The 19,607-nt window shown below is 35.5% G+C and overlaps 1 protein-coding gene across 1 annotated transcript; it reads right to left on the reverse strand.

The window, feature by feature from the left end:
* Positions 1-13,625: 13,625 nt before the first annotated feature.
* LOC128653083 (beta-crystallin A1-like) lies at positions 13,626-19,525 on the reverse strand. The gene is made up of 6 exons (XM_053706165.1): positions 19,495-19,525; positions 17,108-17,172; positions 16,503-16,621; positions 14,899-15,040; positions 14,126-14,268; positions 13,626-13,773 (listed from the first exon to the last, which is right to left on the reverse strand). Exons 1-6 carry the CDS (start codon positions 19,523-19,525, stop codon positions 13,626-13,628), a joined length of 648 nt encoding a protein of 215 aa, XP_053562140.1.
* Positions 19,526-19,607: the final 82 nt, after the last annotated feature.

Genomic DNA, 19,607 nt, shown 5'->3' on the forward strand with positions numbered 1-19,607 from the left:
TAGTTTCTCTCCCACTAATAATCTCAATGTTTTTAAACAATTCTGGATGTGAACAGACTAGTCAGGAACATTACTTTAAATAAATACTTTACAAAGAACACAGAATTGTCATGACCTTTAAACTTTATGACTAGTGTTGACCTTGCACAAATAACAGAATCTTGCACTTTTGAGGAAACATGCAATGTAATCTTGCGTCAGCAACTTCAAATTGCAGCTGAAAAAGAGTCTGGTTCTTTGAGCAAAGGTCCAACATTTAAAAAGAAATCAAAGTTTTACCAAATTTAGAACAGGGGCAATATCATCTAAACTTTTTTTAACAGGGTAGAATCGGATTTAGTAGCACTCAAAGAAAATACCAAACATATTAAACATAATTTGAGTCTTTCTGAGAGAGATGCTCTCAGAACATTGCAGTAAAACCAAAATGTGGTCATACGAAAGACTGATAAGGGTGACATGGTGGCTGTTTTAGATCATGAACATTACATACAAGAAGCAAAACGGCAATTAAATAACGATAATGATTATTTGGGGATCCAACTTTTCTCTTTCAAAAGGAACTTAAACAGATTTTGGACGATGGATTGGAACAAGGGGTCTTTGATACAGATACAGTGGAGTTTTTATTTGTTTAACATCCCAAGGTCCCCTTGTTCCACCATTTACCAAAAGTTCATAAGTCTATTCACAATATGCAGGGACGTCCTATAGTTAGTGGCTTAGATTCCCTTTTGGAAAACTTGTCCCAATGGTTAGATTCCCTATTACATCCTATGGTTTTATCTATTTCATCATATTTGAAGGACACCAAACGTGTTCTATATGTTATTTAGGATCTAAAGTGAGTAAGGGGTCATTTTGGCTGACGGTGGATGCAGTATCCTTATATTCATCCATACCCCATGACAAAGTTATGGAAGCCATATGTTTTTTCTTGCAATAGTTCACGGATTATTCTGAAACCTTAATCTGTTTGTCATCAGAGTTGTGAATTTGAGAGGGTATTTTTCTCCAGAGATGTGGTACAGCCATGGGAGCCAAGTTTGCTCCCTCTTTTGCAAATTTGTATCTAGGCTGGTGGGAGTTTTTCCACATCTTTGGAGATAGAAACCCCTTCAGATCCTATATCACAACTTATAAGCGTTGCATAGATGACTTGCTTTTTATATGGTCAGGACCAGAGGAATATATACAGCCTTTTGTTGATTGGCTTAATAATAATGATGTTGGTCTCTGCTTCACTTTTGAGCACAATCCAGTGCAGATTAATTTTCTTGATCTTACACTTGTGGGACAAGAAAATGGTAGAATAAAATCTACAGTTTTCTGAAAACCAATATCAGGTAACGCTTTACTGCATGGGGCTAGTTGTCACCCAAAGCATGTACCTTTTGTGATAGCAAAGGGAGAATTTACACGTGTTAAACTAAAAGATTATTGTAACCAGGCAGTCAAATTTGAGAATAGACTAAAAGAAAGAAAATCCCCCCTTAAAGCTATAAAGAAGGCGAAGTTAGCTGTTCAATCTAGAGCAAGGGGAAAGCCTTTTGGAAATTACCAAACTTGGCTGTGACAAATTTGGAGGAGTCACTTTTGTAACTAGACACAGTACACAATATCCAGAAGTAGGTCTGGGCAACATGGGTGGGGGAAAAAATTGCGATTGCGATTTAATCGCAAATTTATTCAAAATTACTATAACACTTTATTTTTTCAATAAAACGTTTAAACACTACAGAATCTTACTGTACATGGTTCTCAATGTCCAATACACTCTTGGAGCATAAAAATACAAACCACAAAATAGTTAAATTAAAATTAGCTAGTGCTACCTGTGCTATGGTTACATAGTAGAAACGTTTATGTAACTGTACACTACAGAATTTTACTGTACATGTTTCTCAATGTCCAATACACTCTTGGAGCATAAAAATACAAACCACAAAAGAAGTTAAAAAAAAAAGTCAATAAGGCACTATAAAGTATTTGTACAATACTCACTTTATTGCTCACAACTTTGAGCTGTCCCACCGTCACACCACCGCTTGACCACCGCCACACCACCGCTTGACCACCCCCACACCACTCCCAGATGACTTCCACACACTCTTCAATTTCTTCCAAAATGGCTGTTTTGCGGGCATTCTCAGGTCTGCCCACGGCCGTACACTGGTCCGCCTCTGATCCTCCCTCTCCGCCTCCCTTTTCAGGACGATCTGAAGATTTGTTTAATTTTTTTTTTAAATTGCATACTCTCGCGGTTTTTAAACTGCAGCAATTATTCGCGGTTTAAAACCGCATCCGCGATTAATTGTGCAGCCCTATCCAGAAGTTTGTAATATTGTGCGCAAACACTTCTCCATTTTGGCCGCAGATGATCAACTGATTGATTTGGTAAAACAGGGTTTAAGATGCTCATACAGAAAAAGTTCCACATTAGGATCCATCCTGTCACCCACTTTACTTAACCTATTATTAAGAGGGGGTTAGCTTGTAGCTCAGACATTTAGGGATGTACAAATGTGGTGACTACAATTACAAACCTTGTGAGTATGTACAAGTAACCAAGACATTCACTTCTATGAACACTAACAGGACATACAACATAGGATCATGACTTAATTGTACATCTAACTATGTGGTTAATCTGATATACTGTACCAAATGTAAAGTCCAATACGTAGGACTTATGACCCATGATGTGAATACCAGATTGAGGGAGCATTTTTCCTCATTGAAGACAAATAGATCCTCCACCCCTTTGGTCCAACATTTTTGGCCTTAAACACCATAGTGATCTGAGCACCTTTTCTTGGTGTGCCATTGAAAAAGCACAGAGACCTAAAAGGGGTGCAGATCTAGATCATATTCTTGAAAAGAGGGAAGCGTATTAGATATTTACATTGGGAACTAGGGTTCCCTTTGGCCTGAATTCCCATTATGATGTTATGAGCCATTGGGAATGATGAATGTTTTGTATTTGTATTTACCTTACTCTTGTACTTTTATCTGTTCATGTATGAGATGTTTCAGTCACCTATACAATTGGGATAACCCTGAGTATTTGTTTTCCACAATTGATCATTTGTGTATGTACTATTGGATAAATTTGAAATTGTCTCACTATGTACTAAATGTATCCCCCAGTACTGTATTAATATTAACCTATTATAATTTAACCATAATTTCTTTATTTCTTGTATCCATTTATTCGAAATTGTATACATTGCTTGACTGCTTTGTTATAGAGGTCTTAATATGTAACATATATCTTTTTGAATGTAGCAATTGTTACTATGTTACTTTTGTGAATGTGGCTATGCTGTTCTGTGCATCAATATATATATATATATATATATATATATATATATATATATATATATATAAAAGCTAACTCAATTAGCTAACACTAATGTGGGCGGTATTTATTTTAACCAATTAGATAGTATTGTGCAGTGTGCTGTCACAGTAGGCTATGACTACGGCTAAGAGTCGAAATGCGCAAGCCGTCCTGTGCTGTGCCCAGTGTTTGTTTTTTGCTTGTGGTTGCTTCACCTTCGATTTTTAACCTGATAGAATAAAGTTTGGGATTTTATTTGCAAGACCCATCTTTTCCTTTCATTCATACTTTCACCAGCAAAATCATCTTTGCACCTATACCATTTTGTTGAATGGAGCAGGTGACTTTTCCCCATTGGACAAAGCCAAGAGCCATGTAAGTCGGACGTTGCCGGTGAAGTGTATCCTGGTAATAGGCTGATATCCGTATGTCGGTGCAACCTGCCGGGGTGAAAAGAGGCTTTTAGTTTATGCCCGTGCCAGTCAAGAAGGAATTACATACCGATTATAAAGCCGAGTGGATACCTGAGTCCAGTGTGTCTCTTTTGGGAGTACTCACACCAAAATAACAAGACTCTGAGTGAGTAACTTTTAACTCTTGTGGTCTTACAGAATTTATCTTATTGTCACGGGGAGTCACCTTTTGCTGACTTATCAGTGTCAGCCACTGGATGGTTTACCAGGACTTTCACTTTTTTATTTTTACTATACAATATTTTGGCCATTGGTACAAGTATTTTTAACTAAAACATTTCATTGACTCTCATGCTGAGAAATGTAAAATTAATAAAACATTAACCTTCTTTGAGAATATATGTTATCAGTCGACCAATATTAAAGGATATTTATCAATTTCTTATAAGCAAATCCTTCAATTTCATTCACGTAATTTGCCTTCTTATACACAAAATTAGGAAGAAGAACTTGGTTTCAAAATTTCAGGAAAAGATTGGTCTAATATATTTTTCAAAATGGATTCATCATCTTCTTCTATGAAATTTAAAGAAACCAATATGAAAATACTTAGTTGTTGGTATTATACACCCCACAAATATCCACATCTGTATTGACGGGATTGTGGGTATACAGCATTACATGTATGGTGAGAATGCCATTTGATCACTGTATACTGGATCATAATAATCAGAGAGATGACCAAAGTACTTCAGTTTGAAATAACTAGAGATCCTGTAACTTGTCTCTTTAACAGACCAACCAAATTAAATGTAGGATTATAACTAAACTTTTGAGTTTAATGTTAAATTGTTCAAAACAATTAATCCCCATATTCTGGAAAAGAAACTCCATCTTTGGAAGAATGCATTAATTCTATTACATTGACATTTTCTTTGGAAAAACACCACTATTTTGCAATACGTAGATTAGATGATTATTATGCTATTACGTTTATTTGGATAGAATATGCCAATTCTAGATAATTATTTATGTTTTTTTGTGAATGTATTTTGCCACTACATTGAAATTACCCTATTTTATTTTGTACTTTCAGTTGACTGATTGTATTGCTGTTGCATTATATTGTGTTGCTGAAATTTTCAATAAAAATCTTAGGTATGCAGTTCCTATTTGCCTATCTAGCCTTAAATACTTTCCTGCCAAAAGCTGCTTCAGAAGAAGCATAAATGTCAACATGATAACATTTGGAAAAAGTGTGAAGAGATACAAAGTTGCCACCTTGCAAATCTGTTCCAGTGAGGCTTCATCCTTGAAAGCTCAGGAAGTAGATACTGATCTTGTAGAATGACGAGTTACTCTTTTCAGTAATGGCTTTATCACAATCAAGTAAGTCTTACGAATATTCTGCTTGAGCCAGGATGTCAGGACCACTGCTGTCGCTTTTTGACCCTTCCCATGACCAGAGTAGTGGAAAAATGAACTGGAAGTTTGTCTTAACTCTTTAGTGGACTGAATATAGAAATTTAAAACACTGACAACATCTAACTTTCCTTTGGATTAGAAGGCTTTGTACACAAAGAAGGAACAACTATTTCCTGACTAATATTTTCTAAAGATACCATCTTCGGAAGAAAAATCATATTTGTTTCCAAAGGACTGCCTTTTCTTGATGAAAAATAAAAACTCTTCTACCTAAAGAAATGGGTAAAAGAAAAAGAACTGTCCAAGATCCAAGACTAAATTTATGTCCCAAGGAGAAGAAATCTAATCTGGTCTAACAACAGAACAAATTCTCACAAGGGCTTAAAGAAAAATTGAACATCTGGCAATTCAGCCAACTTTTTGTGAACTTGCCGTTAGGCCCTAATATAGTACATTCTGAAGGAACAGAAGTATTATAGGAATTTTAAAGAATATCCAAAAAAAAAACTCAAAAAGAACACCAAAGAAAGTATGCTTTTCAGATAAATTCATCTAGGTTGTGAAGTAATCTTTCTTTTGGATTAGAAGGCTTTGGACACAAAGAAGGAACAAATATTTCCTGATTAATATTTTCTGAAGATACCACCTCTAGAAGAAAATCATATTTGTTTCACAGGAAGAAAAGAACCTTCCAGGACAAGAGTTTAAAGTATAAAATTTGCATAGGTTCAAAAGGAGAACCTTTCAGAACAGAGAGAACTAAATTAAAGTTCCAAGGAGGAGAAATTGGTCTAACAACAGGACAAATTCTTACCAGGGCTTGAACAAAAGTTTGAACATCTGGCAACATAGCCAAGCTTTTGAGAAACAAAACCGGTAATCCAATATCTGACATCTTAGAGAACTAGCCCTTATCTAGTCCATCCTGAAGGAACTGAGGTATTCTGGGAATTTTTAAAGGATTGCATACTAAATTCTGCATGCCCACATCAGAGCTATGAGAGTTATTGAAGTTGAATCCTGTTTGATTCTTGAAAGAAGAACAAATTGGAAAACAGGAATGCTAAATGAAATATTCAGGGACAAAGTAAAGCATCTATCATAGAGCACTGGAGACTCTATATCAGCACAATATGCTTAAAGCTGTGATTCAGCTTTTATACCATTAATCTTTACATCGTAGAAACCAATTTAGAATAAGCTGATTGAATATGTCTTGGTGAAGAACCCATTCTCCTGACTGAACAGATTAGAGTAGTCTGCTTCCAAATGGTGAAGTTGATAGAGAACAGCTTTCCTTCTTTATTCATAACAGAATGTTAGACACTTCTTCATGACGAGGGAGACTCTAGTCCCCTCTTGACAGTTCACTTAAGTAACTTCTGAAATGTCTGATCAAAATGGAGATGGATCTTGGCTGAGAAGGGACAATAGTCTATAAGAAACGCTTGGGGTTCCAGAATGTTGAGTGGTAACCTCACCTCCAAAGGGAACCTTACTCCTTGCATCGCTCAAGACCTCCAGATGGCGCCCTAGCCCAGGTGAGTACTGATATGAGCAATGAAAACAAAGAAAGGAAAGCAAAAAGAATGCATAGATGTTATAGAGCAAGGAAACAAAGTACCTTTGATATAGTCATAAAGAAAATAGGACTCTGGTAAGACACTGTAAAAACTGCTTAAGCATTATGGCTTACCTTCCACATTTGCTAGGTAGACTCATGAATTCTAAGGGAAATACAGACTATATCACCCTATCACACCTGCATTCAAAAATGAATCTGTGATTCCTGATTTGCAATCTCCGCTTTGTTCTTGAAGCACAGGAGGACTGAGGAAAAACCTTGCATCAGAAATTCTCTATATAATAAAAAATATGTTAAACACACATATAAACATATATGCTGTAAAGAGGAAAACAGCATCCACTGGTCTAATCAAACTCTAGATTCTTTATTTGTGAAACTAGGTATGTTATGTTTTTTTTTTTCCCTTCTGGACTTTTATATAATATATTATAATATAATAATATATCAACTCATACAAATTAAGGCAGTTTGATCAGCTTGCTGCATGAAAATAAACCAAGTTGTGGTAGTACAGGATTGGCCGACCTGCATGCGACACTAACTTTAGTCAAACTCAGTGGGTTTAATTTGCTGCTCAACACACAAAACTATGAATTTAAAAGCAAATTGTGGTACAGAAACTGGGAATAAAAATATTTACACCAGTATAAGCCCACAGAACAGCATAGAAAATAAAAGAGCTAAGGGAATGAAAATGAATTAGCGCAGAAAACATTTTAAACACCCAATCCCCTAAGCAGCGATTGTAAAAGTTACTCACCTCAAGGCTTATAAGGGGTTAAATTTACCAGAATATAACACCAAAATCCATTAGAATCCACCAGATTTAATTTACAACAGCTTAAGCAGAGAGGTGAAAATGTTGTCAATGAGAGGGGCGGAGCTTATTGCCATTACAATATGTAGGTCCAAAGGCCTATGCAATTTGAAATAACTGTTAACATTTAAAATTGTGAAAAAACGCCTCTCTGTCATCCTGCCCAACTGATAACTGCAAAATGCAGTTTCTGGCTTTCTTAAAGAGTCAGTACCCAATGTTTAGAAAAATGCAAAAATAAGGTTTTTGAAGTACAAAGTGTAAATTGAGCTGATAATGAGTCCTAAGGATGCTAGATAAGAACTATCCTGTGCCTCATTCCCCCAAATTTCTATGTTAAACATATAAGTAACGCTCCTCAGGTGTTAGGCTGTGACCCCCAGCTATGTAGTACCTGTAAGGAGAGTACTATAGGATAACTCCTGGACTGTATATTGCCTGAGTCCTGAATCCTACCTGGACTGAAGCACCCCTCCACTGTATCTTACCAGCATGTTGATGCCTTTTTTCCTCACAGGGTGCTGATCTAGTAGAGAGCCCATCCAGTGAAAGTTAACATACTGCAGAGGATACTGTGGATATACCTGTAACCCCTCAGGTCGAGGCTAAGGAATGGAGTCCCCACAATGCCTGAGGGCAGTAATGAAAAACACATAACAGAGGTAATCCTTACCCCTGTTTCACGCAGAGTCTTCTTAAATCTTCTTGGAGTGAAGTTGTCTAGGGGTACTGGGTCTCAAGTCAGGTCTGAGCCCACAAATTATATGAACAAATAATAAACTCTTGATAGAAGAGCACCTTTGAAATCTTCAATCTCTCCCGTTGGAGGCCAAGGACATACTGGAGAGGGAGATTAAGTGGTAGGGACTAAAGCTCTGTCAGGGTTCTTAACCTCCTCCTGATAGGCTGGAATATATCCCACATGTTATGAAGCTATGGACTCTCATCAGCTAAGAAAGAAAGATATTTTCAAAAGTGTGCCAATAGAGCAGATTCCCAAATCTTGGGGGGTAAATAGATATAATCGTTTGAGACACAGGGAGACTTTTTGGATTTGGAAAATCAAGTCTTTGGGGCCGGTTTATCAAGGGCCGAATAGCCCCTGATGCCCCTGTTTCTGCGTGAGCCTTCAGCTTCAGTGTTTTAATGGAGAAACCCATTGTGAGATTCAAAGATTTTTTATTAAACTTTGTTTTTAAACTTTATCATGATATCATTTGTTTGACTGGGGGTCGTTTGCTTTGCAATATATTGCCAATTTTATATTGTAAGAAGCTGACTAAAGTGGCCAGGCTTTATAATGTGGATTTTGTATGGCTGTGGAATTGTAATGTAGAAGAAGAAGCCTAGGCATACCAATGTTAAGTGCTTGCTGGATGGCTCCTAAGGGTTCAGACTGTGTGAATAGGCACTAATTAGTGCACTACAATCTGTTAGTGCTCTACTAGTATTCAGGTAGATTACGAGTTTTGCGTTACGGCTTTTAACGCTAAAAAAATTGCAACTTCAGCGTAATGGCAGTAACACACTATTACGAGTCGTGTCGGTATAGATATACAGCAAGCATTTTAGCCTGTAACGCAACGTCCATTTCGCACTCAAAAAATGACATTTTTGTGTGGGATTTTAATAACGCCGGGAATTACAGGTTGTGCGGTCCGGCTAGAATGATTGCATTACTGAGAGCAGTAGTTATGAGTTTTGTGTAACAAAAATGTTTTACAAAAAGCATAACTAAAGTGTTACAAAGTACATTAACACCCATAAACTACCTATTAGCCCTTAAACCGCCACCCTTCCGCATTGCAAACACTATATTAAACATATTAATGCCTAATCCGCCGCCCACCCACATCGCAACTATTAAATAAATGTATTAACCCCTAATCTGCCGCCCCAACATCGCCGACACTATAATAAACTTATTAGCCCATAAACCGCCGACCCCCCACATCGCAAAACACTAAATTAAATTATTTACCCCTAAACCTAAAATACCCCTTAACTTTAAATTAAAATTACAATATAACTATATTTAAATAAATAAAAACTTACCTGTGAAATAAAAATAAACCTACCATTAAACTATAAATTAACCTAACCTTACTATTCTAATAAAATAAAAAATATTACCAACTAAAAAATCTAAATTACAAATTTAAAAAAAAAAACTCTACGAGAAAAATAAAAAATGTTAAATTACAAAAAATAATAAACACTAAATTACAAAAAATGAATAACACTAAGCTTACAAAAATAATAAACAAAATTATCAAAAATAAAAACAATTACACTTAATCTAATAGCTCTATAAAAATAAAAAAACTCCCCAAAATGAAAACACCCCCTAGCCTACAATAAACTACCAATAGCCCTTAAAAGGTCCTTTTGTAGGGCTTTGCCCTAAGTTAAAGAGCTCTTTTACCTGTAAAAAAATACTAAGTACCCCCAACAGTAAAACCCACAACCCAACCAACCCCCCAAAATAAAAAAACCTAACTTTAAAAAAAACTAATCTACCCATTGCCCCTAAAGGAGCATTTGTATGGGCATTGCCCTTAAAAGGGCATTTAGCTCTTTTTTCTAATCCCTCCAACCATAATCTGAAAAAAACACCCAAAAAAATAAAATAAAAAAATACCTAACACTAACCCCAGAATATCTACTCATGGTTCCTGAAGTCCGGACATCCATCTCCATCCAGGTGGCGAGAAGTCTTCATCCAGGCGGCGACATCTTCATCCCGGCAGCGTGGAGTGGCATAGACATCCAGCCAATAGAACTTCAGTAGCTCTCATCCATTTGGCTGTTTTAAACAGCCAATAGGATTTCAGAAGCTCTCATCCTATTGGCTGATTTGATTTTGAAGAATTAAATCATCCAATAGGAATGCAAGGTATGTCAATAGCTTAATTTAGTGTTTTGCGATGTGGGGGCCGGTGGTTTAGGGGTTAATAGGTTTATTTAGTTGCGGAGATGTGGAAGGCCAGAGGTTTAGGGGTTAATAGGATTATTTAGTTGTGGAGATGTCAGAGGCCAGAGGTTTAGGGGTTAATAGGTTTATTTAGTGGTGGTGGTGTGGTAGGCGAAGGTTTAGGGGTTATTAGGTTTATTTAGTGGCCGTCATATCAGGGAGTGGCGGATAAGGGGTTAATAGCTTTATGATAGTGGCAGCGATTTCGGGAGCAGCAGATTGGGGGTTAATAACTTTATTTAGGTGTCGGCGAGGTTGGGGAGGTACGGATTAGGGGTGTTTAGACTTGGGGTTTATGTTAGGGTGTTAGGTTTAAACGTAACTTTTTTCCCCCATAGACATCAATGGGGTTGCATTATGGAGATTGATCATTGATGTCCATGGGGGAAAACGTGCACGAGCATGTCTAAGCAGCCCTTGGGTTTTGTGTGGTATGGAGCTTAACGACACCATATCACATGCACAAGGAGGCTTTTCAGTAACTCGTAATGGCAGCGATATGGAGAGTGAAATAACGCAACTTTTTTGGTATTAGTTTTGCACCCTGTTTAGCGCAAAACTCGTAATCTAGGTGATTGTGTGGTGTTAATTATATAGGAGATAATGCACTATTGGGGTGCTCTCTTTTCTATTTCTGTTTCATAGACTACTGATGACGCTCTTCACAAAGTGATTGTTTGGAAGAGGTTGTAGCCTGACCATTTGCTGGACTGTTTACTGAACACAGAAACCTGGGCATACTCCCACTTAATGGATTTGGAGATGCAGTTGGTTTGACTATATACTTTATTGTAATTTAGAGAAATTGTAGTTCCACATAAGATTTAATTATTGGAGCATCCAGTCAAGAGCATATTGTACCTTGGAGGAATATTGATGTGAGTTTGTGGCTACTAGGCCGGTAATCTGATCTAAGGATTGTAAGGAATACGAGTCTCGCTTTCTGTGTTTTGTGGCTTATAGCTGTCACAAAATGGATTGCAAATGGGTATGAGGTTGACCTGAAGTACAATTTGGTTCATAATCAGTATTAAAGAGGCTACGAAACAGATGAGTTTGGTATGGGGTTTAGTTTGTTTTAAAACTGGCATTTACAGCACTAAACAGTTTAAAGGGAAATTAGCCTGATCTAAAATCTGTTGAGACTTTTAGCAGCAACAGGAGATGTGTGTCAGAATCTTCCTAAAATGAAGTTCAGTAAAAGAATTAAATCCTCCTTTATGAGTCTCTTAACCATTTAGAAGATTCAGGTTTTTTTTATCAGCTATATGTACTGTGGGAAGAGGTTTTTTTTATCAGCTATATGTACTGTGGGAAGAGTTTTTTTTATCAGCTATATGTACTGTGGGAAGAGTTTTTTTTATCAGCTATATGTACTGTGGGAAGAGGTTTTTTTTATCAGCTATATGTACTGTGGGAAGTAGTTTTTTTTATCAGCTATATGTACTGTGGGAAGAGGTTTTTTTTATCAGCTATATGTACTGTGGGAAGTAGTTTTTTTTATCAGCTATATGTACTGTGGGAAGAGGTTTTTTTTATCAGCTATATGTACTGTGGGAAGAGGTTTTTTTTATCAGCTATATGTACTGTGGGAAGAGGTTTTTTTATCAGCTATATGTACTGTGGGAAGAGGTTTTTTTATCAGCTATATGTACTGTGGGAAGAGGTTTTTTTTATCAGCTATATGTACTGTGGGAAGAGGTTTTTTTATCAGCTATATGTACTGTGGGAAGTAGTTTTTTTTATCAGCTATATGTACTGTGGGAAGTAGTTTTTTTTATCAGCTATATGTACTGTGGGAAGTAGTTTTTTTTTGTCAGCTATATGTACTGTGGGAAGAGGGTTTTTTTATCAGCTATATGTACTGTGGGAAGAGTTTTTTTTATCAGCTATATGTACTGTGGGAAGAGTTTTTTTATCAGCTATATGTACTGTGGGAAGAGTTTTTTTTATCAGCTATATGTACTGTGGGAAGAGTTTTTTTTATCAGCTATATGTACTGTGGGAAGAGTTTTTTTTATCAGCTATATGTACTGTGGGAAGTAGTTTTTTTTTATCAGCTATATGTACTGTGGGAAGAGTTTTTTTTTATCAGCTATATGTACTGTGGGAAGAGTTTTTTTTTATCAGCTATATGTACTGTGGGAAGTAGTTTTTTTTTATCAGCTATATGTACTGTGGGAAGAGTTTTTTTTATCAGCTATATGTACTGTGGGAAGAGTTTTTTTTTTTATCAGCTATATGTACTGTGGGAAGAGTTTTTTTTATCAGCTATATGTACTGTGGGAAGAGTTTTTTTTACCAGTAGGAATTGGAACCTGGGGTGTTAAAAAGAAAGTCTGTGATTGGGACTGTACAGTTTTGGGGCACACATGGTACTATTTAGATATAAGCCAGTCTGACCATAATAATGGAATCACTTGTCAATTAAATATAGGAATAGTCAGTCTGGTTTTTTTTATTTAAAATGCTATATTTTCAAGATCAATTTGATCTTCTAGTGTTAGAGTTGAATTGTATCATTATAGGATGGTGTTTGGAATATTGGAAATTAAAATTATGTTGTATGTGATTAAGTTATATATAGGGCTTTGTTTTGTGCCTTTAGTTAAAGATACAGGGGATCACATGTACAAAAGCAAATCTGCGGCAACAAATGACATAACAAGTCTATTTATGTTGACACCAGAATCAATATTTTTTTGTTTTGAGTAAGTGCCAAAACATCAGGTGTGTATGTCATCTATTCTATATTTTGTAAACAATATTTTATGTGTAAATATGGTAATAATTATTTTTTACATAAATAATTATTTTTCCATATTCATTTTACATTCTCCTGTATCAAACAAGAAAAAAAGACATGTACAGTTTTTTTTATACTTTATGACATTTATTTCTTATTTTAGCTGCTGTTACCATTAAGAAGTAATTTTCCCAACATGCATTCACAGTACAAGAAAGGATTCTGCTTCCACTAAAAGAGATTGGTAGCACCATAGTGAGCTTGTGAGTGGTGAATTCTCGCTAGCACGGCTTGTAGATGGCAGGAGCCTCTGGGGTCTTTACTGCTGGATGCGTCGGATAGACTGGATCTGGGAGGTCTGGGCATGGGAGCCCCACTCCCTCCAATGCTTGTACTCGCCTCCATGATGGTCACATTCCAAGATATACTGATAACCACGGTAACCAGGATACTGGTAGCAAACCCATCTGTAGGAAAGAGACTATGTTAAATCTCTTGTAAAGAATAAACCACACTCATCTGTTTATTCTATTTTATACAAACACTGTAATAACATGAACTTTGCAGAACAAATTAAATTCATAGACTAAAGATTTGGTGTAATCCTAAGGAAACCCAAACTCTTATTTACTGTATTGTTTATACCCAAAAGGTATAAAAATAGTAACTTTCATAAGATCAAGGGTGATTAAATATTTAGCTTCATAAGGACAGAATTATTTCTTGAGTTTCTAGCAGATAATAAAATATTAGCTTTTTTACATCAGCATGTTTTCATAATTTACCTATATTCAATTAAACCACTTAAATGGCACTTACGCTCCACATTGTACTTTCATGGACCCAACTTCATTGTTGCTCCAGCCCATGGCTTGCAGAGATGGGTAGTCATCACACAGCTCCCACTGGCGTCCAATGAAATTCTCTTTCTCAAAAATAACTAGCTTGGATTCCTTATGGTTCTACAAGTAGAGAATGAGAAGTATTGAAGGATTTTAACTAAAAATCTCATTACATTAAAAAAACGGTGTCATCTTCCAAAAAAGATACATTAATAATTAACCCTTAACCCTTTGAGTGCTAATAACGGCTCTGAGCCATCACAGAGTTTCCCACTCTGGTGCTAATGATGGCTCAGAGACGTCACTAGCACTCTCCCATTTTGAGGGAGATCTGGGGGCTCCCACCCACTCCTACCCCGGTGATCGTGCCTGTAGAGTGACAAGCATCGCCGAGGCTTCCTGTTTTGCATGGAGACGTCACGAGCAATAACGTGATGACGTCAACGCGCAACTTTATTTATGCTTAAAATGTTAAGTATAGGAGCAGGAGGCATGCTGCTTAGAAGTTTGTATCTCAGGCATCTAAGCAGCTACAGACCCCCAAGACCCACCATTGGAAAGATAATCGCCTAACCTTTCCAACTGTGTAAGTATTGGTTTAAAACATTTTTTAAAAAATAATAAAAACTGAAAAAAATCTTAGCACCCAGGTGGGAAAGTGCTTAGCACTCAAAGGGTTAAATTATTATATGCCTTATATAATTATGTGTTTCAGATTTGGATTATATATACCATCTTTACCACACTTACAGCAGAACAGATTGGGCGGAAAGACATCAGGCGCTCAATGTGATAGGCATTGCTTCCACTCCAGGCATCCCATCTAGGGTACTCTCCTCTCTCCAGAACAAACTGCTGGCCACAGAAGCTTGTATGCTCATATCCTATCCATCTGTATGAACATCAGTATTGAGGATGTCAAACATACCAATGTGCACTATATTCTCTGCTATTACACTTTTCTTACAAATGTTTTAATTCCACAATACATTTAGTCAATTGCACTCATACAATGTGGCTAAAGTTCCTGCTAGCGTAACAATTACGATGAACAACATATATTTTTGTGGCACAAAGAAATGTGTGAGTTTATATCTGATGTTTTATGCTAATAATTCAAATGTAAACTAGCTGGTGTCAAATTTATGTGCATAAGGACCATAACATTCAAAATATAAAGATTTTTCAACTTGAACAAATTATTTATGTAATGGTAATATAGAAATTATAAATGATATATAATTATATTAACTGAATTGTGAAGTCCTCATTCAATGTCTTATATAAGACATTTGCTGGGGGGGGGGAATAAAATATCTTGGCCAGTTCAAATCTTAATAATGTGTATTTAAAGGGACAGTAAGGTCAGAATTAAACTTTTATGATTCAGATAGAACACACAATTTTAAACAACTTTCCAATTTGGGAAAATGTTGTGTTCTCTTGGTGTCCTTTGCTAAAGAGCATACATAGGTAGCTGCTGATTGATGCCTGCACATATATGCCTCGTGCCATTGCTTTACCAGATAAGTTCAGCTAGCTTCTAGTAGTACATTGGTGCTCCTAAGCCTATTTTTCAATTAGATTTGATAATAGATGTAAATTAGAAAGCTGTTTAAAATTGCATGCTCTATTTAAATTAGGAAAGTTTAATTCTCAATTTACTGTCCCTCTTATGACTCAATATTGTATTCAACAAAGTTAAGTTTACATTTTAAATAGGATAATATGCAGAATAAAATGGTATGTGTCATTCTTCTCTATTTAAAGTTGATATTTAGTTGATTATAAGATTGCATTTGCTATAGTGTTATCACATGCAGTATTTTAAATATATCAGACTCTCCATATAAAATGAGGGGTCTTGTATATGGGTGTCACAGAGGGAGAGACACAGTTTATATCCGCACCCTATGTTACTATTATAAAGCTAGAGTGAAGTGCATAGTGGCCTTTTTACATAGATCACATGACCCCATTTGATTGTAATTGATGTATAATGGGTTAGAATTGGTCAATTTTATATCAGCCAGAGAAAAAGTTTTAAGTGAGGTTTTTATAAATTATCTATTTGCTGAGACTTCAGAAATATTACCAAGCTGGGTGGGGAAACGGGTGGTGGTATTTTAACTGTTTTGTCCTTTTATGACAACTCATAGGAAGTCAATATAATATTATTAATTATTAACAGTATTTTTTTAAAACAAAAACTCTAAAATATTGTCCAGGGATCATCTCATGCAGAGAGAAGAGGCATTGTTTATAAACTGACGTATTACTGCTGGCAAAGTAAATGTGTTTAATAATTAGGAAACATCAGCTATAAGTACCCTTACATTATGGATTATACTTACGATCCACATTCCACCTTTATAGACCTTATGTTGTCATAACCACAATCCATAATATTTGCACATGAAGAAGTAAATTCCATCCTTTTGCCTTGAAAGTTCTCTTGGTCATAAACTGTGAGCTGAAAGAATGAGAATTGGTTAAACCTAAGGAAATATTCTATGGAGGTTTAGTAGTAATCCGAGGATTCCAAATGTCAAAATGTGTATCAGTAATTTGCATCAATATTGTGCAATTTGCTGTGTATTCTGTTTTTCCGTCTTAGCACAAAGGCTGCCATAATAAATTCTTACATTCAGTGTCTGAAGTTGAACCACACCTGCACATTGCTGGGTGTAGTGGTGAATTATGCGGTTCCTTTGTCACTTTATTCTACACATATTAAAATATGTATCAGTACGTTTGTTTGGCTAATTCCATGGATTTGTACTGCTGTGTAATTTATTTTATCAGAGAGGTAAAAAGAAAATAAAGCTTTTTATTATACTATATAAATCTCTCCAATTAGATTTCATGGGGGAAAGAAAGTATAATTTTTCTTAATTAGTGAAAAATTTGTGTCTAACACTAACTTCACATACGCATGATTTTTGTCATATGTCCATACCTTCCAGGGTCCCAGGGGAACAGTAAGGGGGTTGGTCTGGGCCATTTTCTCAGAGATGATGTCTTCTACAATAAAGATAAACATGCATCAAGCTTCACTATTTGCAAAACAAACAAAAAGGGTTTTGGTTGGACATGGAACACACAATACATATGCAAAATAACAGTGATATGTACATTTAGGAGCAAGAACCAAATGAGCAATCAAGATTGTCCAGACTTCCTCTGAAATGAAAGCTAAAGGGGCAAACCCAACATTTTTCTTTCATGATTCAAACAGAACATGCAACTTTCTAATGAACTTCTGTGATCAAATTGTTTTTATTCTCATGGTATCTTTTGTTGAAAAGCAGGGGCATAAGCTCAGGAGCGTGCACATGTCTGGAGCACTATGTGGCAGCAGTTCTGCAAGAATGTTATCCATTTGCAAGAGCCCTAGATGACAGCACTATTTTCTGCCATCTAGTGCTCCAGACACCTACCTAGGTATCTCTTCAACAAAGAATACTATGGGAATGAAGCAAACTTGATAACAGAAGTCAAATGGAAACTTTTTTAAATTGTATGCTCCGTCTGAATCAAAAAATATTTTTTTTGTTTCAAATCCCTTTAAAGGGACAGGATACTCAAATAAACTATTTGTGCAATCTGAGTAAGGGAGTGTCTCAAAATGTACCATGTCACTTTAATTTGTTCTAAAGATAGTTTCATGAATATCCCATTCATTCTTGAATTGCCTTACAGTGTTTGTCCTTACTTTATCTATTGGAAGTCTATTCCAAACCTTTTTGTGAAGAAGTTCTACCCACAGATTAGTCCTGAGTATTACTGCCAGCTTGAGATTATGACTACTTGCTATGTTATTGATCTGTTTGTGACAATGTTTTCATTCTCTGATTAAAGCATTTTTCACTTTATGATACAGTAGCGTTGTTACCAGGCGCATAGGTGTTGCAATGCAATGTACTACCCAGAATTCTTTGTGGCACTATATTAAGTAGTTCTAAAGAAGACATACTTTTTCTAGCTGCCTAGATAGTACAGTAAATATCCCCACACACACACACTTTACAGTGGTAATATATCTTCCTATCAACTAAATTTGAATAAAACATTTTTTAGTATTAGAGAAATAAACCTTTATTGTATCGTTAAGCGTATACAAAATAGGATAACTCTTGGAAAGTAGGCTTTATGAAATGGTACTATGTGCCCCAGTTATATCACAACAACTTTCTCCCATCATATATGTAAAAAAATATTCATTTTTGAAGTAAGCACTATATTTTGATCAATCGTGCATCAATAATGATCTGCTAGGGATAGGTAGCAGCATTTAATATAGTGTTTGTTTCTAGTAATTTTGTAAATAAAGTAAATTTAGAAATCTAATTTGGTTATAAAGGTTGTTTAAAGACATTTTTTTTCCTTAGTTGCACATACAAGATGGTATTTCAAAAATGTATTTACAGCATATAGTTTTGTTTTTTTTGAAATATGAATGTTCCAGAATAAAACAATTTTTGTTTCGGTAGAGGTGTGTTCATGTCTACCAATATAAGCCTAGCTTCCATTGAGGGGGTAAAGTTTGGAAACTGATTGCAACATAAAAAAATGATTTAATGGAGATAAATGATTCTACCACCAGTTTCCAAACATTACCACCTCAATGGAAACTAGGCCTAAGTGATAAATCTGTCCCTAGGGATGAATTTTGCAGAAAAATACATTTCTTAGTTTCAAAATGTAAACAGATTTAACTTATTATTTTTTTTTAATGCAAATAAATAATTTAAGATGTCTAACAGGTACTTGTTCATATACATCATATTTTTTTTTTAAGTTGAATGCACATTTATATAATTTATAAATAAAAATCATTCCTTACCTAATCCTAAATTTATAGTTTTTTTTCTGAAACTATTTACTCAATTCTTCCTTTTTTTTCCCTTCACTTGTAGAGAAGGATGTTTCTTGTTGTACATCATGCAGCCCCGCCATAAATATATATATAAGCAATAACTAACTGTTCTCACTATATATATATATATATATATATATATATATATATATATATATATATATATATATATATATATATATATATATACACACACACCGTAGTAGGTTACTTTATCCTTATTTCATTTTCAAACCATGGCATATATGCTGTTGTTGTTCTTAATGCTACTAGTTGATATTAGTAGTACAGCAAATACCTACATATATATTAATTAAGGTTTTTGTAGTTAATGCCATGTAGTAATATTAACAACAGGACATAGGTTTGTTTTGTTTTTGGATAACCCGTTAGTTCTCTAAATATCTAATTTAAAACATGCTCAAAAAAGTTTTCCGATAGATTTCCTGTATGAGATGTTCACTCACCACGCTCACTCTGAACTGCAGGGAAATCCATCTGGCACTTGCCTATTTCAGCTCCCTAGTCACAGGGTTTATATAGGGAGCATCAGAACAGTTCTTAATGCTGGATATTCACC

The sequence above is a fragment of the Bombina bombina genome, chromosome 3, assembly GCF_027579735.1.
Source record: "Bombina bombina isolate aBomBom1 chromosome 3, aBomBom1.pri, whole genome shotgun sequence".
NCBI lineage: Eukaryota > Metazoa > Chordata > Amphibia > Anura > Bombinatoridae > Bombina > Bombina bombina.

Bases quoted from the DNA above. Each gene is read 5' to 3' on its own strand.
- LOC128653083 (XM_053706165.1), bottom strand. From the start codon at position 19,525: ATGGATTTCCCTGCAGTTCAGAGTGAGCGTG. The intron at 16,622-17,107 runs GTATGGACATAT...TCATTCTTTCAG, and splicing joins TTCCCCTGGGACCCTGGAAG to CTCACAGTTTATGACCAAGA. The intron at 13,774-14,125 runs GTAAGTGCCATT...TCTTTCCTACAG, and splicing joins ATGAAAGTACAATGTGGAGC to ATGGGTTTGCTACCAGTATC.